The sequence below is a fragment of the Oryctolagus cuniculus genome, chromosome 12, assembly GCF_051225735.1.
Source record: "Oryctolagus cuniculus isolate XC-2025 breed Fujian yellow rabbit chromosome 12, ASM5122573v1, whole genome shotgun sequence".
Classification (NCBI taxonomy): domain Eukaryota; kingdom Metazoa; phylum Chordata; class Mammalia; order Lagomorpha; family Leporidae; genus Oryctolagus; species Oryctolagus cuniculus.
Genome location: NC_142878.1, coordinates 29,002,673 through 29,027,871, shown reverse-complemented (window position 1 = coordinate 29,027,871; position 25,199 = coordinate 29,002,673). Strand labels below are relative to the sequence as shown.

Genomic DNA, 25,199 nt, shown 5'->3' with positions numbered 1-25,199 from the left:
AAAAAAAATAAACCTTTTAAAAGATGTGACTAAATCTCTAATTTGAGAACTGCAAGTATTTTATTAAACATTTAACTCAGGAATAATGAATAACGAATAGGCTGCAAATAAATGTATTCAGTCTCCCTTGAATCTACACATCCTCTTATAACTTAGCAGTTCCAAACTATCTAAAGCCATGTCTCCATTTAAAGGGCCATTGGCTGTCAGGTGTGTGTTGTGGGGAACAGATGGATGACTGATTCAGTGGCACCCAGGCTGAGAGCACTGAGTGTTCAATGGTGTACTTACAGACCACATTAACTTCTTGGCAGTTGCCACTGCTGTACACGTGGGTGGCCCATCAGTGAATATGAATGTGCTGAATATCATTGAAGCAGGGAGCAAAAGGAGATCAAGCGAGTTGGAGAGAAGCCCAGAAAGTCTGCTGTTTATCTTCTAGGAACATTTATTTTGACCAAAACACATAACTTGAGCTAATAAAGTGGATTAGGGTGTGAATAAAGGAAACTAGTTATTGAAACTGCATCACTGTGATGCTGTGAGAATAAAAGATCCTTGAACAAGAGAAGGATTAGAGCACAAAAAGGTGTTCTAATCACACTGCTAAGAAACACTGGTCTGGATTTGAGTATGAAGCAGTGTCAGCCAGCAGTCAGATCCCAAAGTGTCCAGTAAGTGTCTTTTTGCTAAGTTCCTTAAAAATGGACAAAGTTCATTAGAAATGTGAGAGACAGAGATTTCTTGAATAATGCTCACCTAAGCAAGGGGAAATTATTAAGACTATGGTTATATTCTATGGTGGGAAATCCCAAAGTAATTTACAAAATAAAAACCTGTATTGATTTTCCTCACTTACAGCTTTGTCACAAAATCTCCCCTGAAAAATGATGCCTGATCAGGCTGTGTGCTGTCATGTGTGGGATCTCCCTCTTGCCCGCATTAACTGCTTTCTGGCATGCCTTTGCAACAGGTTCTGCACTGATCTCGTCCATTAATCATTCTCTCAGGGTGATGGACAGAGGCCAGGTGCCTAAGGAGACACTTGGAGGCTTCAGAGATGGCTTTGATACCAGTGAAAAAGTCCTGTGAGTCATTCATAGATTACGGCCACTTGATATCTAATGGAAAGTCCAAATACACTGAGTGCTAAACAGGCTCTTACGAAAGGAATAGAAACAGTACGCAGATGATAGTCAACTATTTACGTGCGGATTTCTACTTTCTACTTTTTTGTTTTGGTTTTTATTCCGGTTCTATTCTTTGAGGGACACCTGAGATTTCAGATTTTTCTTATCTTCTACAAATGAGATCTAAAGCAGATTCCAAACGAAGGTAAGGAGTTGTGAGAATAGTTTTGGAATCCTATGGCCTCACTTACTATGCTAATCTGTTTTCTCTTTATTCTACAGTACAAAAAGTCTCTGCGTAAGAAACAGGTATGCTCCAAAGTCCAATTCTTATCTTTCTGAATAACTTTTATACATGCCCTCTGATACCAACAGGAGAGTATGAGGTCATTTTAGATTCTTGACATAATTGTTACTGTCTCTTAACTTAAAGCAAGAAATTATGAAGTACTTATTTCCAAGTCTAGCTTACTTGACAAATATCCATTTATTTGACAGCACTTTTTAAGCTATAATTTGCATTCAATAAAATACATATATTGTAACTACACTTTTTTTGATCTTGGAAAAAAATATTACTCTGTAATCATGACTCTGAAGAAGAGACAAATTTCCATCACTGCACAGAGTTCACTTCTACCTTTTATAATCAATCATCTCCACCCACAGTTCAAGGTAAATGGGAATAGACTTTCTATTATTGAAGATTAATTTCTCCTCTTCAGGAAAGTCAAATAACTGGAATCATAAAGTATAAACTTTCTGTGTCTGGTTCTTTTCATGTAGCATTGTTTTCAAAATCCAATCATCCACAGTATTTCATGTATCAGTATCTTACCTGTTTTTAGTGAGGAAAATTCAGTTAGTAGAATGCAAGTCATTTTCACTTTTGATGGGTATTTGGGTTGTTTCTAGTTTGAAGCTGTTACAAACAAAGCTGCTATTAGCATTTGGGCATAAGTCTTTGTGTAGACTATATATGTTCATTTCTGTTGGGTAATAATCCAGGAATGAAATCATAGAATCATTTGGTGAGTGCAACTTTGAGTTCATAAGAGAATGACATTTTTTCATATAAAAATTTCATAAAATATCCTGATTTTATTTTGCATTCGCACCAGCAGTGTGTGATAATTTCATTTATTTTATATCTTCAGTGCTACCTGGTATTGTCAGTCATTTTTGCTTCAGATATCACAATGTATGTATAGTGTTATTGTAGTTTAAATTTATTGATAACTAATGATGGTGACTAGTTTTCATATGCTTTTTTTAAAATAAACTCATATTTTCAAAAAAATTTTTAATATTTTTTATTTTTTGCCAGGCAGAGTTAGACAGTGAGAGAGAGAGAGAGACAGAGAGAGAGTTATAGACAGTGAGATAGAGACGGAGAAAAAAGTCTCCCTTCCGTTGGTTCACTCCCTAAATGGCCACTATGGCCAGCGCTGCGCCAATCTGAAGCCAGGAGCCAGGTGCTTCCTCCTGGTCTCCCATGCGGGTGCAGGGACCCAAGCACTTGGGCCATCCTCCACTGCCCTCCAGGACCACAGCAGAGAGCTGGACTGGAAGAGGAGCAACCAGGACTAGAACCCGGGGTGCAGGCGCCTCAGGTGGAGGATTAGCCAAGTGAGCCACAGTGCTGGCCTTCATATGCTTATGTGTCAATGTTCAATCAGACTTCTTATCACTGAAATACAGGAATTATTTCTATACTCGATGTAAGTCCCTTGTTACATATATGCATCTCAAAGACTTTCTTCTAGTCTATTACTTGCCTTTTTTTATTTTAAAAAATAATTTGTATATTTATGTGAGAGGCAGATGGAAAGAGACACACAGAGAGATCTCCCATCACTAATCTACATCCCAAATACCCACAGCAGCTGGGATCAGGCAAAGCTGGACTCAGAATCTGAGAACTCGATGCAGATTTCCCACATGAGTGGCAGGAGCCCAGTCACTTGAACCATCCCCTGCTGCATTCCAGGGTCTGCAAGTGCAGGAAGCTTGAATCAGGAGCCAGAGCCTGGCAGTGAACCCCGGTGCTCTGATATGGGGTACAGGCTCCTTAGTGAACATCTTAACCATTAAACACCTGTGCCTTTTGCTTTCTTACTGATGTCTTGGAGAACAGAAAAATATGGTACCAATAAAGTGTAATATGTTTTACCAGTAGCATTTTTATTTAATATCTAAGACATTTTTTGCATATTTCAAGTTTGTGTAGATTTTCTTATTTTTCTTCCAGAATCTTAAAGCTTCTTACAGTTAGATTTATAGTTATAATCTTGCAGGTAGTGCAATGTCTTGTGATATGTTAATTTTTTTCCATCTGAATATCCAGTTATTATAGTATAATTTATTCTCAAGACTAGCTTTTCTCCAGTGGATTGTGTTGATTACTTTGAAAAGTCAAATGACTACATTGCTGCTGTATATGAAACTATAGAAGTCTATTACTGGGGGCTGGCGCTGTGGCACAGTGGGTTAACACCCTGGCCTGAAGCGCCGGCACCCCATATGGGTGCCGGTTTGAGACCCAGCTGCTCCATTTCCAATCCAGTTCACTGCTATGGCCTGGGAAAACAGTAGAAGAGGGCCCAAGTCCTTGGGCCCCTGCACCCACATGGGAGACCCAGAAGAAGCTTCTGGCTCCTGGCTTCGGATCGGAGCAGCTCCAGTTGTTGCGGCCAATTGGGGAGTGAACCATCGGATGGAAGACCTCCCTCCCTCCCTCTCTCTCTCTCTCTGCCTCTCCTTTCTCTGTGTAACTCTGACTTTCAAATAAATAAATAAATCTTTAAAAAAAAAAAAAAGTCGTCTATTACCTGATTCTCTATTTTCTCCCATGGATCCAGATGTTTATTTTTACAAAAAACAAAGTAATCCTTTATAGTAAGCCTTCAAGTAAGGTAGTACGTGTTGCCAATATAGCAATAAATAAAAAATTAACAAGCTATGGTAAGACATATTCAAGTGGTTTTTAAAAAAAATATTAATGGCCTAAATATTCATTCAGCAAATGGACTGGAGTTTGGCCTTGTGGAATACACATTATAATAGTGGACATGGTAAAAAAAAAACAATAATAACAAATATAATGACAACAGGTACATAATTCCTGAGCTTGGTAATATTCTGAAGAAATGATCTCTGGAAAGTGACGATCCGAGGAAGGAGCTGGACACAGAAGACCTGCAGTAAAGTGTTTTCCAGAATGAGAACTTTCCCTTTCGCTCCTGAAAGAAGGGCTGCCCTTCTTGCTGATGAATGTCCACTCCAGCCAGCCTGCGAGTCTCCCTCATGCTTAGGTTCCTCCCCCTAATGCTTCCAGTTACAGCTAGTGGTTTCCTGCTCCATGCTAAGGCCAGGAAATGGCCCACCAATAACAAAATACAGAGGGAAAATCCTCACCTGTAAGACACAGTCCTCTCTCAAACTAGCCCCAGCATGTTGTCACTGGCTGCTTCTGCTCCAACCTAATAATCTCAACATACTTCTTCCTCCAAGGTGCAGCGTAAGTGTCATTGGTACTCAGAATGACTATACATCAGATCAGCCATTTCTTGATTTGATATGATCATACTGTTTTGCTTTGAAAATACCTTCATATTGATTGGCTTATTTGATACTCCTAAAATCATGGAAATATTATCTCACACGCAGATAAAGAGGCCAAGACCACAAAGAGTCATATGGGTAGTACAAGGCTGAACAATTAGAAGCTGCTTATGTTTGACTTTTAGAACTATCTTTACATAGTGAACACAAAAATAGAGCCATACTCACAATAAATTATTCAGAATAATTTAATACAGATCAGAGAAGTTCATATTTTTACCCCTTATTAAAATTTTATTTGGGATTTCTGCTGTGACATTGTACTTAGCACTGTGTACTTACTTGGGTTCTCAACAAAATACTATAGATTAGGTTGTTTAAATAGGTATTTATTTTCTCAAATTTCTGGAGGATAGAAATCTTCAATCATTGTTTCTCCACATATTCATCGTGTTCTCCTAATGGTGGAGAGTGAGAAGCATACTTTCTGATTTTTCTTATTATATGGTGGTAATCCCTTTAAACTGTCCTCATGTAAACCTAATAACTTCCCAAAGAGACCAACTCCAAATACCATCACCCTGGGAGTTAAAGCTTCACGTGAAAATCTGCAGGAAGAGAACACAACTAATCTCATAGCCGAAGCCTTTCTGAGTTTGTGTCCTGTCTCCTGCTTCTGGTTACATGGAGATTTTTTTTTTTTATTTGACAGGTAGAGTTATAGGTAGAGTTATAGACAGTGAGAGAGAGAGAGAGACAGAGAGAAAGGTCTTCCTTCCGTTGGTTCACTCCCCAAGTGGCTGCTATGGCCTGAGCTGCGCCAATCCAAAGCCAGGAGCCAGGAGCTTCCTCCCAGTCTCCCATGCGGGTGCAGGGCCCAAGCACTTGGGCCATCCTCCACTGCCCTCCCGGGCCACAGCAGAGAGCTGGACTGGAAGAAGGGCAACCGGGACTAGAACCCGGCGCCTATATGGGATGCCGGCGCCGCAGGCGGAGGATTAGCCTATTGAGCCGCGGCGCCGGCCAAGATGTGGTCATCTTAACTTACCTTTACCTTGAGTCCAGCTATCATTCATACTCCCCTCCCTGGCCTTCTGACCAGATTTCTAAACTTTGATGTATAACTTTTTCAAACCTAAGTTTGCTAAATTCAATTAACTATAGGACTTACCATGTTATTTAGCCCTAAAAAAGCACAGACATTTTTCTCTCTCTAGAAATATAGTATCGTGGGAATGATGATTTTCTTAGTTTATCTATCACTTTATCTGTTTTTAATGAAATGTAAATGCCTAAAAACTACACTAAATTGATCTTTGACATGGCAGTCATTTGTTAAGAGAGCCCAATAATAGACTTTGATAGCAAGACTGCTTTCATGAATCTTTAATGGGAAAAATTATGATATTTTAAGATTATTTATTGAAAGGCAGTTACAGAGAGATATACGGAGAGACAAAGAGAGACCTTCCATCTGCTGGTTCATTACACAAATGGTAGCAACAACTGGGGCTGGGCCAGGTTGAAGCCAGGAGCCAGGAGGGTCTTCTGGGACTCCCACATGGGTGCAGGGGCTCAAGGACTTGGGCAATCCTCTACTGCCCTGCAGGCACATTAGCAGGGAGCTAGATCAGAGGTGGAGCAGCTAGGACTCGAACCGTTGCCCATAGGGCTTTTTGGCACTGCAGGCCATGACTTACTGCACCAAAATGCTGGCCTCAAATTATGATTTTTTAATGAAGAATTTGTGAGTATTGCAGAGAACTTAAGGAGCCATCATGCTACTGTGAAAATAAAGAACATTTTAACTAAATTTTTATTTAAGTGTGCTATGAATTATTCCTGATGTGTTTACTGGGGGGAAAATACACTTTCCTAAAATACTATATAAATTTATATTGAATGTCAAGATATATATTTTAGTAAAACTTTTTTCTAAGTGATAACACTAGCTTCCTTAAATTGCATTTATATTTTATTCTTGCTTTTTCAGATTGTACATGGATTCACCTCTGTTTTATCTGGTTTTATTATTAAAAATTCTTTTAACACCACTAATAAAAGAGTCACTGAGTTATCAGAAAGAACTTGAACTATTTATTCTTGGCTTCCTGGGCTTCTGTCACTTATCTGTCAAAGAAAGGTGACAGAATCTCTTCAGCAAATGCATTAGGGATGTCAGGTATGTGGGATCACTTTGTACACCAGAGAATGCTATGTATTAAGTTGTTATTTCACCTTTTTTACTATAGGCTATTTTTTAATGTAACTTCAACATAAGGCCAAGCTAAAACATTAGGATCCACTAGTCTATCCATTATCATCATTAAAAAATCTAATTAAATGAAATTCTTGCCCAGAAAACATTTGCTTGAGATGGAAGTTTCTTGAATTTTAAAATTGTCACAGGGAATTTTACTATAAGGTTTTTTTTTCATTTTCACAGTAAGATTAAGCTGCTCTTATTTCTCATAGCTAATAAGGACTTTGTAACAATCTTATGTCGTTCATTTTAAATACTCATGAGAAACAAGGATTGGTGCCAGTGTTGTGGTGTAGTGGGCTACACTGCTACCTGCAGTGCTGGCAACCCATATGGGCACTGGTTCGAGTCCTGGCTGCTCCACTTCCAATCCAGATCCCTGGTAATATGCCTGGGAAAGTAGCAGAGGATAGTCAAAGTGCTTGGGCCCCTGCACCCATGTGGGAGACCGAGACCAAGCTACTGGCTTCAGCCTGGCCCAGCCTAGCCACTGGGGACATGTAGGGAGTGAACCAGTAGATGGAAAACTTGTGTCTCTCCTCTCTCTGTAACTCTGCCTTTCAGATAAACAAATAAATAAATTTAAAAAAAAAAAGAAAGAAAAGAAAATGAAACAAGTATTTAGATGAATAGCACAAAAATAAGCACTGTTAGAGAATAAAACACACTTCTATGCAAAATCAGAATACAAAAATAGAATATTTGACTAGGAGTCAAATCTCCTTTTGTTTCTATCCTTTCTCCTCACTCTGGAACACCAGGAAGTGCTAGAGTGCTAGAGTCCTCTAAAATCCTACCATAGGTAATACCACAGCCTCACATCATTCTGAATCTCTACATTCACTGAGTGACATTTTGAGAACTCTCCTCATGCCTGGTGCTGTGGCACAGTGGGTGAAGCCACCATCGCCCATGCAGGTGTCCCATATGGTGCCGGATGGAGACTTGGCTGTTCCTTTTCCAATCCAGCTTTCTGCTAATGGCCTGGGAAACAAGTAGAGGATGGTGCAAATGCTTGGGCCCCTGCACCCACGTGGGAGACCCAGAAGAAGCCCCTGGCTCTTGGCTTTGGATCCACTCAGACCATTAGCAGGGAGCTGCATTGGTAGTGGAGCAGCCGAGACACAAACTGTGCCCATTTGGGATGTCAGTGTTGTATGCAGTGGCTTTATTTGCTACTCAACAACACCAGCCCCAGAACAAATATTTTTATACCAAAGGTAAAAGTAATTTTCATGGCAAATTTTTATCTGGTAAATCCTATTTGCTATGACTATGGGAAGAATTAAGTATCATAATAGAGCTAGCACTTACATTCATATGTAAATTAGGTTCTAAACGTAGTAATGGCAGGAAAGGTTGGCATGAGTTGCTACAGACCCTAAATTAATTCCCCAGGGTTCCTACCTCCTGGTTTTCATGTCTGTGTAATTACCTTGTATTGAAAATGGGAGAAAATTGTTAATTCTTTCTAATGAGTAGAAGCCAGCAAAGGTGGTTAGATGTTACTTCCATGACGGTGTTAGGTTATGTAGGAGTCTATGTCAGCAGACTGGAGCTAGATTCTCCTTGTAGGCCTGATGAAGTAAGCAGTCATTGTGGAGAAGCTCGTGTGACAGAGAATTGCAAGTGAGTTCCAGGACCTCCAAGAACCAGCACACGCCAGGGCTCTCTCATAATGTAATCACAAGGAATCACTTCTAAAACATGAATAAGGTTGGGAGGACTTCATCCCCACTTGAACTTCTAGATAAGAACACATCCTAGCCAACACTCTGTGGTCTTGTGAGAGCCAAAGCCAAGAGTCAAGCTAAGCCATGTCTGAACTCCTGACACACAGAAACCCTGAGATTATAATTATGTGCTATTTCTACATGTTAAGTTTGCACTAACAGCCCTCTTAAACCCATTGTCCTTATTATTAAAATTTCTTTCTTGTGATTATAATTTAAACATTTTCTTATCTTTTTAATTATTCTAAGACTTTTGATGCTCATGGCTCCTTGAAAAGGAAGTATGACTAATAGAAATAGCATAAAGTTTACAGATCTGAAACCATTCATACAGTATTTTCCTTTACAATCTCAGTTTGATCCCATCACAACATTTTCAAATAAAGCCAACTTCTCTCTCTCTATGTAATGTAATTTATACATACAGTCTTTACTGAAGATGAAGCAATATGATTTCATTATATCCAGTGACATGCAAGCATAAAGGGTATGAAAAATTACTGGGAAGAGTCCTCAAAAAGAATGAGTATGCTTTTACTTTAGGCTGAACTGGGGAAGTAACGGTTGGAACTTAAGTAGGTCTGTGAGATGTGCCATTTATTAATGATGTTTGAACAATAAGATATAGGAGGCCTGAATCCCTGAGAGCCTTGTAGCACCAAGCCATCATTTTAGTTTATGAAATGATACATCAAGGACTTAGCCCAAGTGAAATGATTTTCCATCCTGTTTAAATCATGGTTACTTGGAACTTATTGATACTTTCAAGTGTTCTACAAATATTAACATATCTAATTGTTTTGTGAATCACAAAAGTGTAAGCTTTCACAGCTTGTATTCTCTCAAGAACAAAATTCAACATAACTGTCAGAAAGTCATATAAAGGTAGTAATAACTATAGAAGAAGAATATAAACAGAGGCTAGTATTTCAGAATAAAGAAGCATGTGAACAAAGGCTGAGAGTCTTGAAGTGTATAATATTTGGTGGAAGGCAGTGTAGTTCAGTCTGAATATAGTTTGGAGAATTGATATAATTTAGGGAAATATGAGTGTGAATATTTTCTTTGGAATATTACTAATGAATGGTCTGAAGAATTCTGACAATGAGGAATTTGCATATCATCCAAGAGATCATGAGGAGCATCAATATTTCTCACTTAGAAATATAGATCTAGAAAAATAAAATCAAGCAATATAAAAAATGGCATGAAATAGTAAAAGGCTAAAAATTCAGAGGATAGATAAGAGACTATTCCAATATCCAAGAGGAAAATATGAAGCTCAAGAAAGGCAACATGAATGAAAATAAAACTATAGCTTCAAGAGACTAAGCAAATATAAAACTGGACAAGGTTTTGGAAGAAATTACTCATTGTTCTGTTTCTGGTCTCTAATCTACTACGTTATACTTAGTAAGTACATAGCAAATAGTTGTTAAGTGTTTTCCTGATTGCAAAAAAATGCCATTAGTTGAGAGAGTATATACTGATTATTTTCTATCCATTTATAATTTACGGGTACACAATAAAAATTTATATAATACATATCCACTGTTATCTATTTAAAGAGAAACCATTCCTTCATTTAAACAAATATAAAATTGTCTTCATTGAGCACATTCCTAACTGTTTTACAGGTCTACGTCAATATAACTCTGTGCATATATTTTCTGGAAGTTATAAAGTCATTTTACTTTTACTTTAGGGACATCATATAAGATGGTGATTGCTATTTTCTTTTTTTCTTTGACCTAAAACCTAGTGTAATAACTATTTATGGCTATACTATCACGTGATATTTAAGCAACAAGTCAAAAAAGCTATATATAATATTTTCACAATACTCATTTCCTCATCCAATCCACTAATAAATATTAGTCTCTTGATATCTATAAATATTTCAATAAAACATTCTCAGAAACAAGTCTGTTAAAGGAAAGATATATAAAGATAAACTGGTTAGTGGGAACATAATTGGAATAGCCTAGAGCTAGATACTGATTGCTAAATATTGAGGAATATCAATTAGAACTATTTAACACATGTATAATGAAATACTTTATAAATCAACACTACATTTTATTGCCAGCAGCCTGGTTCTTAATGTTCAAGAAAACAGTAAAGGTGTATTTTTATTGACCTCAAGTGCAAGATTTAATAAAATCTGCCAAGAGATTCTTTCATCTGGTTTCAGGATGTTGGAGTCATCTTGTCTACCGATCATGTAAACAGATCATAGCATTTCAATGGGAGTTGTCCCTTGTACATATATTCCCCGAATTATACTGTATTTTGGATTCAACCTTTTACTTTTCTTCAAACCGACAGTATATTGTATGTGGAGATCTTGAAACAATGAGGTTAACCTGATGACTGAAAAATACACATTCTAAAGAAATTAATACACAGGGCTATTTCCTCTTTCTCTATGGTGCAACCTATAAAGGTCTATTCTTTTAGATAGCTATCAAAATCTACTTGCTGCACCCCAAGTATGTTGATTGGAAGAATGTAGCCCATGTTTCCTCTGGTCTCAGCTTGCCTTCTGGTTCAAAGAACAGAATGTGGATCACATAATAGAGAGCAACTGAAAATTTCCAGAGGCAGCATGGATCGAAACCTTCTAGCTATAACAAAACACTGTTACCACAGAATGGTGTATAAAGCCAAAAAGGTTGAGGAAAGAGATTTAGTTAACTTTATGGAGTATTTTAGTTTGGAGGGATTAATGAATGAAAGTGAGGTGATTCATTCGCATTCAGATGTGAAAAATAATAGTCTCTGAAGAATTCCCATAGATTTTATAAATAATATATAAACAAAAATTGAAAGCAGTTTTGTGTTAATGGTTTAAGAATCAAAATTGAGGGCCATGCTGTGGTGCAGTGGGTTAAACCGCTGCTTGGGACACCTATATCCCATATCAGAGAGCTGGTTCAAGTACTGGCTTTTCTTTTTTAAATTATTTTATTTTATTTATTTATTTATTTTTTATTTTTGACAGGCAGAGTGGACAGTGAGAGAGAGAGACAGACAGAGAGTAAGGCCTTCCTATACCGTTGGTTCACCCTCCAATGGCCGCTGCAGCCGGCACACCATGCTGATCTGAAGCCAGGAGCCAGGTGCTTCTCCTGGTCTCCCATGGGGTGCAGGGCCCAAGCACTCGGGCCATCCTCCACTGCACTCCCTGGCCACAGCAAAGAGCTGGCCTGGAAGAGGGGCAACCGGGACAGAATCTGATGCCCTGAATGGGACTAGAACCCAGTGTGCCAGCGCCGGAGGATTAGCCTATTGAGCCGCGGCGCTGGCCAAGTACTGGCTTTTCTATTTCTGATCCAGCTCTCTGCTAATGCACTTAGGAGGCAGGGAATTATTATCCAAATACTTAGGTTCCTGCCAGTTACACAGGAGAACCATATAAGGGGTTCCTGGCTCTGGGTCCTGGTTTTGACCTGGCCCAGCCCTCACTGTTCACTGTCAAATTGAACAGGAGGAAGGATGCTATTTCTCTCTGCCCCTACTCCTCTTTCAAATACACAAAAGGTTAATCAATAGGCTAATCCTCTGCCTGCGGCGCTGGCACAGCTGGTTCTAGTCCTGGTTGGGGCACTGGATTCTGTCCCAGTTGCCCCTCTTCCAGTCCAGCTCTCTGCTGTGGCCTGGGAAGGCAGTGGAGGATGGCCCAAGTGCTTGGGCCCTGCACCCGCATGGGAGACCAGGAGAAACACCTGGCTCCTGGCTTGGGATCAGCGCGGTGCGCCGGCTGCAGCGCACCGGCCACAGCAGCCATTGGATGGTGAACCAATGGTAAAGAAGACCTTTCTCTCTGTCTCTCTCTCACTGTCCACTCTGCCTGTCAAAAATTAAATATATATATATATATGTGTATATATATATGTATATATATATATAAAAGCTTCAAATTCAACTGAAACTTAATAAAAGGCACTGTCAAACAAAAAGGAAGAAAAATCAACAGAGGACAGTTTCATGTTCTTTGGTTAGCTGGTTATATTTCATTTAATTAATAATACACTTTAAGAAGCAGTCAATTAATATTTTCAGAGTTCTCTTACCAGTAAGAATTTATCACTAAGAACTAATGTTATTAGTGAAGAGGTCTTCAGCTTGAAACACTGTGATAATTTTTTATGACTGCTTTTTGAAGAGTACATAAATTCAAGGTTTTTCTCTTACTAATATAAATACTGAAACTATTACAAGTAATTCTACCTTGGACAAAAGAACAATGAGAAGTATTTCCTTTTATTATATGGCTAAACTCTATTTTGAAAAGAGCACAGATTTACTTTAGTACATAAAATATAAAATAATATAAATATGTAAGGCTTAATATTGAGAGAATACTTAAAAGATATTAACATAAGAAAGTGTGAATATATCTCCCTAACTTATTAAATGCTAGGTACAATTTATGTGGGTACTTCAAATAGTATGGAATGTGCTATAAAAAGAGCTTATTTTAATGCAAAAAATTTTGAAATCTATGTTAACAAGGGATCTTCAAAAGATAATGGAAATGAGTATTTTGAAAAAGCTATTCATCTATTTTCAAATTTGTATGCAACAAAATAAGCTGATCTTTCTCTCTAAAAATTAACTTTTTCTCTTTTATTTACTTAGATGGCAGAGAGACAGAGACATACACACAGACAAGCAGGATCGCCCATGTGCTGATTCACTCCCCACCCACAATAGTGGGGGCTTGATCAGACTGAAGACAAAAGCTGGGGACTCAATCCAGGTCTCCCGTGGGTGACAGGGACCCAATCACTTGAGCCATTATCTGTTGCTTTGCAAGCTGCACACTAACAGGACACTGGACTTCGGAGTAGAGCCGGGACTTAAACCCAGGTACGCTGATACGGAACGTGGGCATCCTAGTGTCTGCAACACTGGGTCAGATACTTGTCCTTAAACTTTTACTTTTTTCCCAGGAACTACTTGAATCTCCATATTGTTTTTCTGCGGAATATTTTTAAAATTATGGCAGACTAAGAACAGAATGGAAAGTTATCATACATTGAAAATAAATTCTTAAGTGAATGGATAGTAAAAATCACTTTCTCTGCTATTAAGAAAACAGGAGTAGGCATATCTTCACCATAATTTTAGACTTGACTTGCATAAGAAACACATAACTATTAATACCTATAATGGGATCCAAATGAAACCAGTTAACATCCTTAGTTCTCACTTTATTACTAAAATACTCAAAATAACCAACTTTATCACTGACTCAATTTGAATTCAAGTTAACTTCTAGGTAGTCTAGAGGCACATGTACTATTTTAACTATTAAAATAGGCTGGTTTTGAAAATAAACAAGCAGAAAGTCTAATTTGCAGATCCAAATTGCTCATGGTATGCTCCATGGATTTAAGAAATGTTTACATTTTTATATTGACATAGACCTAAAGTCCCTTGGTCTAAAAAAATAAAAACATAAAAGCAAAAATCTGGGATCTTACCTGTAACAAGAAAGCTGCATCTCCCAGCTCCAGCTTCATTCATGATGCTACAGTTGTAAACCCCATAGTTTTCATTGGAAAGACTCTTCACCGGGTACTCCGTGTACTCCTGAGAGTCAAACTGACCCGTCCGTAATAACTTATTGCCCAAGCGCCACTCATAGGTCAGTACCCGTATTGGATAGGCTCTCAGCACCCTGCAGCTCATCGTGACACTTCGGTCCTGTCCTTGCCGGATCTCCAGGAACGCCGGTTCCACGGCAGGGGGATCTGATAAAAACACGGTGGAAAAGAGATGAAGGATATGCCTTGCAATAAGCCAATGGCCATTCTTATTATGAGAACTTATTTTTATAAACACAGTCCCAAGTAATAGGGAAATTATTTTTTTTTTAAATTTACCCAGAACACCTGGTACCTTATTCATTTTCATTCACTATGATTGCTAACATGGTTAGATACAAATATTAAAGTCCTTGTGAGGGCCAGCTTGCGGTTGCAATTTCATGCGTGGACTTCGCTATCACCGATGCTGTGCTCAGTTCAAAATGACAATTTTCTGGCACTCCCTTCAGAGTGGGAATGTGTAGACTGGGTTTCCTGCTGCTCTAGTCCTACCCATTCAAGAGCTACTTAGACTTTTGACTTATTAGATATTAGGCAACAAGATATACAAACATGTGGGTTCTTTTACACTCCTAAGTATTAGGTTGGTTTGTTACACAGTAAGATAATTTAAAGAAATGCCCTTTACCCTTCAAAAACATGGCAGTTTGATACTGTATCTGGAGGCTTGGTATAGGAAAACAAAAAGACAAGAGGATAACCCAGACAGGACAGCTTAAGTGTTAGACAAAGCTGGTTCTGGAAAGATATGACTTCAGAAGGAAGCTAACAGGAGAACATTCAATTTACTGGATCAGTAGAACAACTTGAAAACCTGGACAGCAAGTAATGGAGAGGGTCAAAGAATCTGGAAGCCAAAAAAGCTGCCGTCAAGGGACGGAACTTTTTTGGAATTTAAATATTACAGAGGCAGTAAGATAAGAATGAAATGCTAAAATGGAGTAAAGCTTAGTGATACTGGAGTCAAATGCATACAAGTGAATATACATTTGCTCTCACTTTTTATCTATGTAACAAAACTAAAAGTGTGCAAAGATTTATTCTTAAGAATTTCTTTAAAGTGGCAAGGGTTATCAATGAAAATAATTATTCTTAACACAGGAAATATTCTAAAATACATATTTACTTAACTTGCTGTGAGGGGCCACTGCTGTGGTGACTCAATGTCGATGTCCCAGATTGGAGTGCCCAATAATGCATCTCAGGAAGCAGTGAAATACAGCCCCAGGACTTGGGCCCTTGTAACCCATGTGAGAAACTTGAATAGAATCCCTGGCTCCTGATTCAGCCTGGACCAGCCCAGGCCATAGTGGCCATTTTTTGGGAGGATGGGGGTTTCGGAGGTTGGTTGCTCTATCTTTCAAATAAACAAATGGATCTAAAATTTTTTCTGTGAGAATTATTTGAATTACTCTGACCTACTGGATTGCTTAAGTAAGTTTTTTAGAGCCTTCTATATATGAATGTGACATTTTTTTCTGTACCTAAAAGATTCAACCTTTTCAATTGTTAATGATCTATAATCATGTCTGATATGGTAGTTAAAATTATTTAAAAACAGTATACTTTCCTGAATTTTAATATAGTCTAAATTAGAAAGCATAATTTCTATAAAAAAGACCACTCAAAATATTTGTACACAGGGTGGTTCCTTAATTTAAAGAAACCTCATTTTCCAAAAAGACAGGAAGTATGAAACTGAACACATTCATTATAGTCCAATCAACTATGACTATGGTAACATTCACATTCACTTCAAGTGCCCAGGCTATTAAAGAGCTCAACATTTTAATCTTTGTATATGCAGGGAGAAGGACTGATATTTGCAGTTATGATTTGATTTATAATATGAAGTCTTTGAATATGATGAAGAAAGCTTCAGATGTTAAAATTAAGAGCTCATGATTCTGATAGACTCAGTTTTTTCTGTTGTCACAGTTATTCAATATACTTTATTATGAATTACTTAGCATTATGAAAGTGAAATAAATGAATATGTTATGAGAAAAATAAACTTTCATATGAAATATTAAAAAGTAAAACTCCTTAGAGAAATAAATAGGAACGTATTTTTTCAGTTGAGCAAAATGATTCTTAAAATATTAGTTATATAACTTATTAACTTATATAATTATATATTATATATGATTTAAAAGTCAATCAAAATTCTCACTACATATATACTGAATGATGATAAAATTAAAATAAAATTATATTTGTTGATACTGAAAGTGAATATTTGCTAGGCACTAGGTAAGGTATTTATAAGACTTCCTTTTATAGCAGTCACCCATTTTATAGAAGAGGTGAAGACTACAGAGGTTAAACAAACTCATTCAGTTACCAAACAAAAGGTATAATAAGGATTAAAAAAGGCAATCTGATTCTAGAATATATACTCTTAACAATTATCATTTTTGACTATAATTACTTCCAAATACAAATATTATCAATAGTGTATGGTTTGTCTTTATTCCTCAAAAGGGCTTTGAAAATTTTACCCCATTGGTTATTTTCTTTAAAGATTTATTTTTATTTTTTTGCAAGACAGAGTTACAGAGAGAGGTAGAGACAGAGAGAGAGGTCTTCCATCCGCTGGTTCACTCCCCAGATGACCACAACAGCCAGAGTTGCACCGACCTGAAGCTAGGAGCCAGGAGCCTCTTCCGGGTCTCCCACGTGGGTGCAGGGGCCCAAGGACTTGGGCCATCTTCTACTGCATTCCCAGGCCATAACAGAGAGCTGGATCAGAAGAGGAGCAGCCAGCACTAGAACCAGCGCCCATACGGGATGCCAGCGCTGCAGGCCAGGGCTTTAACCGGCTGCACCACAGCTTCAGCCCCACCCCACTGGTTATTTAAAATTATCAACTAAAATAGAGATTGATGTGTTCAAATTACTTAGAATTCAAAACTTTCTAGGTAAAAAACTGAAATCATACTTTGTGGAAAGCATGAAAGTATTGCAACACAACTGCTAGGTTAAGGAAAAAGTGCTAATGGGTTGTTACAAACCAGATTCAAATTGCAGTTTATGTAGAAGGGTACTCCATATATATTATGTATTACTTGCATATTAATATATCTAAGTGCATACAAAACAGTAAGTGTGCAAAGGTTAAGGTGCAATATACTAAATACATTATGGGTTTTAAGTGTATAAAGTGCTCAAAATTAATTCCAAATTTGACATTTTCTTTTCTTGCACCTATAGGCTCAAGATGTCTGATAGGTATTCCACAGTGAGGGTAGTTCTAATGTTCAAGTTCATTTACAGATGCCTAACACTTCTGGAAAGGGAAATGCATGAAAATGCTGGATTATTTAAAAATGTGTACAAGTTTTTGTCTTAAGGGGATCAGAGATTAGTTTATGAGTTCTTTTTATTTCGCATATGAATAAAATTTGTCTTCATTTCTTGAGAACAACTGCCTGCTTCAGATGTGTATCAAAAGTGTAAGACAGGGGCCAGTGCTGTGGCGCAGCCCGTAAAGCCGCCATCTGCAGTGCCGGAATCCCACATGGGCGCCCATGTGAGTCCACCTCCTATCCAGCTCCCTGCTATTGCACCTGGGAAAGCAGCATAGGATGGCCCAAGTGCTTGGGCCCCTGTACCCATGTGGGAGATCCAAAAGAAGCTCTTGACTCCTACTTTGGTCTGGCCCAGCTCCAGCAGTTGTGGCCAGTTGGGGAGTGAGTCAGTGGATGGAAGACCTCATTCATTCACTCTCTCTCTCTCCTCCCTCCCTCCCTCTCTGTAATTTTGACTTTCCAATAAATAAATAAATCTGTTTAAAAAAAAAAACCTATAAGACAGGAAGTACATTTAACATAAAATAGATCTACAATATATGATCCAACAATCCTATCCCTGGGCATATATCCAAGAGAAATGAAATCCATATGCCAAAGAGACATCTGCTCCCCATGTTTATCACAGCACTGGACAACGTATGTATGTATCCACCGATGAATGGATACAGAAAATGTGGTATATATCCACAATGGAATATTACTAAGCCATAAAAAGATGAAATTTTGTCATCTGCAACAACATGAATGGAATTGGAAGTCACTAACATTAAGTGAAATAGGCCCCAAACAGAAAGATAACCACCAATGATCTCAGTCCTAGGAGGAGTCCAAAAATACAGGATCTCATAAAGTTAAAAATACAGTGGTAGAGGCCGGCACTGTGGCAGAGCAGGTTGGGCTGCCACCCTCAACGTGAGAATCCCATATGAACACTGGTTGAAATCTGGGGTGCTAATGCACCTGCTAAAAGCAGCAGAAGATGGCCCCAGTGCTTAGGAGTCCTGGATGAAGCTCCCAACTCCTGGCTTCAGCCTGCCTAGCATTGGCTGTTGGGGCTATGTGGGGAGTGAAACAGTGGATGGACTCTCTGTCTCTCTCTCTTTTGCTCTCTCTCTCTCTCTGTAACTCTGCCTTTCAAATAAGTGAAATAAATCTTTTTTAAAAAATGGTGGATGCCAGAGGCTGGGGAGGGATTTGGGAATCGAGGGATTAGAAGAGATTGATTGATGGGTACATACTCATAGCTAGAAAGGAGTAAGAAGACTGGGGATTCTATTCCACAGTGTAGTAATTATAAATAGTGTTAATAAACTGTATACTTTTCTATCTAAAAAACTTAGAAAATAGGATTTGGTAAACTTTCACTATAAAGAAATGTTAAATACTTGAAAGTGTAACTATGTTGACTCTGGATATTATACAATATATATGGGTAATGAAACATCATGTGGTCCCTGATATGTAAGAATGCTTTTATATGTATGTTAATTTAAAAATAATAAAAACAAGTCATATTTAAATAAGACTCTTCAAACTAATTATAACAATATTAATATAAAGCATCTTAAAATCCTTATGGGAGTATGATACCATGGATATTAAAAATAGAGTTTTATTCAGTCACTAATAGTAAAAGAGAAGAATGCTCACTACTTTGGAGTATGTTAGCACAAGTATGACCACAATTAAACATTAGAGGGAACAGTGCTATACCTGCACAAGTCAAAAGGTTTCCCAAACTCTTGTCATCTGCTTTTTGCTTGCTTTAAAGGAACCAGAGAAACTACACTCAATAATCAACATATTCAATATTTACAGGAGAAATCTAAAATTTGGAGTATTAAGTCAATGGATGAAATTCTTCCTTTTTCCAGTAAAAACAATAAAGTGGCGACACACAGTATGATGAGCTCTAGCTCCATGAATACACAGAGGTCCTGGGAGGTGATGTGCCAAAAGACAGCAAGGAAGACCCACCATTCCCCAACATCCTAACTCTACACACCTCCTCCATTTGGTTCTTCCTAAGTTGTAGCCTTTATAATAAACCTGTAAATGTAATTATTTTCCTGAGTTCTCTGAGTTGTTTTAATAAATGATCAAACCTGAAGTGAGATGATCAGGAACATCTAAATTTATAGCTTGTAGATTACAGATGCAGGTGGCAACCTGGCATCTGAATAGAGGCACTCTTGTAGGACTGAGCTCTTTAACTCGTGGGTTATAGCTGAACTGAATTAATTAATGGATGGAATTAATGGATGTTACGTTGCTGTTGGTAAATAAGGTAATTGATTTGGAGATCAGTTCTTTAGAGAAACTTTAGGTTGGACACTAAATTTGAATCAAACAATTGGTGAGTATTTAACAGTACAGAAGGATTTGTGTGGGAAACAAACATTGGCAGTCTTCAATCTGCTGTGAACTCAAAAAAATGAATGGGATTCAGAATATATGCATTCTAAACTGAGGCTTTCAAATTAGGCAGCTTCTACTGAATTGCAAAGATTGTTTCAGCACAAATAGAGTAAAAAGTAATAGTTAGGCTATATAAAAGGTTTCATGAAAGTTGACTAGAACATAATGATAGAGTTAAATTATGGTAGTGCGCCATCCCAAGGCAAAAGTTAGCAATATAAAGCTACTGAGCAAGGGAATGATACAGTTTAAGGAAACTAATTCTATTTCTGATTTGAGTAAGGGTCCAGGAAGGTAATGATTAATTATGTAACATATTCCTATTGATGAAACTGTCAACCCTAAAGCCATCTGATTTCTTCATAGAGTATCTTGGAATTTCAGTTTGTGAGCTTATAACTCAATGAGGTAGTTTCAAAAAAAAAAAATTAAGATAGAAGTTGGAGTACTGACTTGTAGCAATAAACTACATTACAGATAAAGTTATCCATGAGGAAGCAGAACTGGAAGAAACTAAATCTTCATGTCCTCAACCCTTTATCTTTTTTACTTATCAATGTAAAGTGTATTTCAGAAACTTGGTGACCAGTAAGGGTTATTTCAACAAAAACCATTTTTTAAATTAATTTGAAGTGAACCAGAAGTCCAATTAAGCAGAAGAACTTTCCCAGAAAAGTGGAATTGCAATATCTACAGTTTATGCTTAAGTTTGATTTATAACACAAAGAAGATGAAATAGACTAAGTTTTGCAGTCAATAGACTATGATGCCAAGTCACCAGTTCTGTGTTTTGGAAATTCATACACGCCATCAAATGCCACTTTCACGATTAATTCAAACTAAAATAAAAGGATTATCTTAAAATAGGTTTTAGGAAAGAAACAATTGGGGAATCATCTAACCTATCCTTTATACGACAGAAGATGAATTTGAAAAACAGGAGATAAGTATCATGTAGGAGATACAATATCATGCCACTGACATGTCAATTCTCGAGAACTTGGAAGAACTCACATTTTGTACTTAGACTTATGTTAGGGAGGTGACAATTTAATTTGTTCATGAAATACATTTCCCAAGAGAAATGTAGTTCACACAGGATTAAAGAAGAGTTGAGACAGTCTAAGAAGAGTGATTTTGACACTGAAAATTAAATTTTGGAAAAGATACAGAACATTGGTGTGAATAACAGAATATGCCATATGCATCATCAAGCTCTAAGTAAAAACTGACTCTAAAATTTTGATATTACGAGACAATTTTTTGAATACCTTCTTCAAAAATATTTTTTCATACAAAGCCCTCATTTTTTTTCTTGAAGGATAGTATAAATTTCTCTGAAGATGTTACATGGAAAGAGTTCAAATGAGAAACACTGAAATTTCTAATGTTTTCTTCCTTTCAAAAGAACAGACAACTATTAACAACAAAAGAGACAGGAATTCAGACTTCTCATTTTCTATGTTCAGATTTAAGCAACAATAGTTAGACAATCTATTGTACTTTTGATTGTATTTCTACATACAAAAATTAACTGGTTATTTGATAATAGCCCCAATTAGGCTAATATTGGACTATTCAAAATTCAGTTAAAATGCTGCCTCTAATATCTGATTATTAATTATAACTAACTCTAAGTCATAGAATGTGATTTATAATAAATGCCTAATTCAAAACTTTGGACATAAATTGATTCATCCTTTACAAAGGGGATAAACAGGTAAAACAGCACATTAACATGACAATAAATTTAATAGGAATGAAACTTTTTAGAAATACATGTTTTTATTTTTTCCTGCAAGAATTGGCCAGATAAAATTGAGGAGACTCAGAATATTAACTATCCTTGAAAAATTTATAAATGATATTTGAAGCCTAATCTTAGGCCAGAAGAGCTGAAGATGTACACTTTAGTTTTAGGAGAAAGGAGTTATTAAATATTGATTTCATCAACAAAAATGTGAGACAGTAGTGGCTGTAAGTTTTTTAGTTTTTGCTCATGGTGTAATGGTTTTCTTCAAGGAGTGTTTCTCTACTTAAAAGATACTTATTTTATTTTCCTTGGGGATTAAAATCCTTCTCAACAAAACCAAAAAAAAAAATCAAAAAAAAAAAATTTAAAATTGTGTCATATCAAATATAAGTTGGCTGTAGATGTTTGGGTTGATTTCTGGTGTTTCAATTCTGTTCCATTGGTCTATCCATCTGTTTCTGTACCAGTACCATGCTGTTTTGATTACAACTGCCCTGTAGTATGTCCTGAAATCTGGTATTGTGATGCCTCCGGCTTTGTTTTTGTTGTACAAGATTGCTTTAGCTATTCGAGGTCTCTTGTGCCTCCATATAAATTTCAGCACCATTTTTTCCAGATCTGAGAAGAAGGTCTTCGGTATCTTGATTGGTATTGCATTGAATCTATAAATTGCTTTTATATGTGATCAAGGATCTAAAACTAATTCCTGGAGCAAGGACAGTCTATTCAATAAATGCTGCTGGGAAAATTGGATTTCCACGTGCAGAATCATGAAGCAAGACCCCTACCTTACACCTTACACAAAAATCCACTCAACATGGATTAAAGACCTAAATCTACGACCTGACACCATCAAGTTACTAGAGAACATTGGAGAAACCCTTCAAGATATTGGCACAGGCAAAGAATTTCTGGAAAAGACCCGGGAGGCACAGGCAGTCAAAGCCAAAATCAACTATTGGGATTGCATCAAATTGAGAAGTTTCTGTACTGCAAAAGAAACAGTCAGGAGAGTGAAGAGACAACCGACAGAATGGGAAAAAATATTTGCAAACTATGCAACAGATAAAGGGTTAATAACCAGAATCTACAAAGAGATCAAGAAACTCCACAAAAACAAAACCAACAACCCACTTAAGAGATGGGCCAAGGACCTCAATAGACATTTTTCAAAAGAGGAAATCCAAATGGCCAACAGGCACATGAAAAAATGTTCAAGGTCACTAGCAATCAGGGAAATGCAAATCAAAACCACAATGAGGTTTCACCTCACCCAGGTTAGAATGGCTCACATGCAGAAATCTACCAACAACAGATGCTGGCGAGGATGTGGGGAAAAAGGGACACTAACCCACTGTTGGTGGGAATGCAAACTGGTCGAGCCACTATGGAAGTCAGTCTGGAGATTCCTCAGAAACCTGAAGATAACCCTACCATTCAACCCAGCCATCCCACTCCTTGGAATTTACCCAAAGGAATTTAAATTGGCAAACAAAAAAGCGGTCTGCACCCTAATGTTTATTGCAGCTCAATTCACAATAGCTAAGACCTGGAACCAACCTAAATGCCCATCAACGGTAGACTGGATAAAGAAATTATGGGATATGTACTCTTTAGAATACTATACCGCAGTAAGAAACAACGAAATCCAGTCATTTGCAACAAAATGGAGGAATCTGGAACACATCATGCTGAGTGAAATAAGCCAGACCCAAAGGGACAAATACCATATGTTCGCCCTGATCGGTGACAACTGACTGAACACCAAAAAGGAAACCTCCTGAAGTGAAATGGACACTATGGGAAACGGTGACTTGATCAGCATAGCCCTGACTGTTAATGAACAACTTAATACATTATCCCTCTTAGTAGTTTTTTTGTCTGTTCTACTTAATACTACTGGTTTAATTCTGTAATTAAATACACAGTTATTCTTAAGTGTTGAAAATTAACTGAAATGTGATCCCTGTTAAACATAAGAGTGGGAATAAGAGAGGGAAGAGATGTACAATTTGGGACATGCTCAAGCTGACTTGCCCCAAATGGTAGAGTTAAAAACATACCAGGGGATTCCAATTCAAGCCCACCAGGGTGGCATGTACCAATGCCATCTCACTATTCCAAGTGATCAATTTCAGTTCACAATTGATCATAATGAAAGGACTAAGAGTCAAAGGGAGCACATAAACAAGTCTAGTACCTGCTAACACTAACCGATAGAATAAATAAAGGGGAGAGTGATCCAACATGGGAAGCGAGATACTCAGCAGACTCATAGAATGGCGGATGTCTTAAACAGCACTCTGGCCTCAGAATCAGCCCTAAAGGCATTCCGATCTGGCTGAAAAGCCCGTGAGAGTATTTCAGGAATGGAAAGCCAAGACACCCTGGCAAAAAAAAAAAAAAAAAAAAAAAAAAAAAAAAAAAAAAAAAAAAAAAAAAAAACACCCTAAATGAAAGATCACTGTGAGTGAGATCCCAGTGGAAAGAACAGGTCTTCAAAGAAGGAGGTACCTTTCTCTGAAGGGAGGAGAGAACCTCCACTTTGAATATGACCTTGTCTAAACAAGATAAGAGTCGGTGAACTCAAAAGGCTTCCTTAGCCTTGGAAACTCATGACTGGTGCATAGGGAGATTACTGATGCCATAAACAGGAGTGTCAATTTGTAAAGTCAACAACAGGAGTCACTGTGCACTTACTCCTCATGTAGGATCTCTGTCCTTAATGTGCTGTACATTGAGACTTAATGCTATAATGAGTACTCAAACAGTATATTTCGCTTTGTGTTTCTATGGGGGTGCAAACTGTTGAAATCTTTACTTAATGTATACTAAACTGATCTTCTGTAAAAAAAAAAAAAAAAAAGAAGAAGAAATTATTAATTCCCAACTTGACTCTCGCTGGGATTAAACATGACAATAGGTCTGATCTGATTTCATCATCATTTAAAAAATCATCTATTATTTTTCACTTTATGTTTGTGTGGGAGCTAACTGTTGAAATCTTTACTTAATGTATGCTAAACTGATCTTCTGTATATAAAGAGAATTGAAAATGAATCTTGATGTGAATGGAAGGGGAGAGGGAGTGGGAAAGGGGAGGGTTGCGGGTGGGAGGGATGTTATGGGGGGGAAGCCATTGTAATCCATAAGGCGTACTTTGGAAATTTATATTCATTAAATAAAAGTTTAAAAAAAAATTGTGTCATATCAAATTTGATGACCATATTGTTTTAATTTACTCTTTTTCTATTATAATGAATATGAACACTTTGATGAAAAGGATTCTTAGACAACACTCATACAGAAAATATTTAAATCAATATATCATTCTAGTCTTCATAATGGTTTATTCATTCATAATAATTTAAGGAAAACATTTAGCATACATCCTAATAGTCCTGCA

At 37.3% G+C, this 25,199-nt stretch overlaps 1 protein-coding gene across 5 annotated transcripts in view; it reads right to left on the bottom strand.

Annotated features, from left to right (window-relative positions):
* MDGA2 (MAM domain containing glycosylphosphatidylinositol anchor 2) overlaps positions 1 to 25,199 on the bottom strand; it is an 891,422-nt gene that overhangs the window by 133,251 nt on the left and 732,972 nt on the right. For all 5 annotated transcript variants that reach the window (XM_008269620.5, XM_089309284.1, XM_089309285.1 and 2 more), the window contains one exon: positions 14,183 to 14,452. In XM_008269620.5, the coding sequence (XP_008267842.3) occupies positions 14,183 to 14,452 (270 nt within the window). The remainder of the gene's footprint in view (positions 1 to 14,182; positions 14,453 to 25,199) is intronic.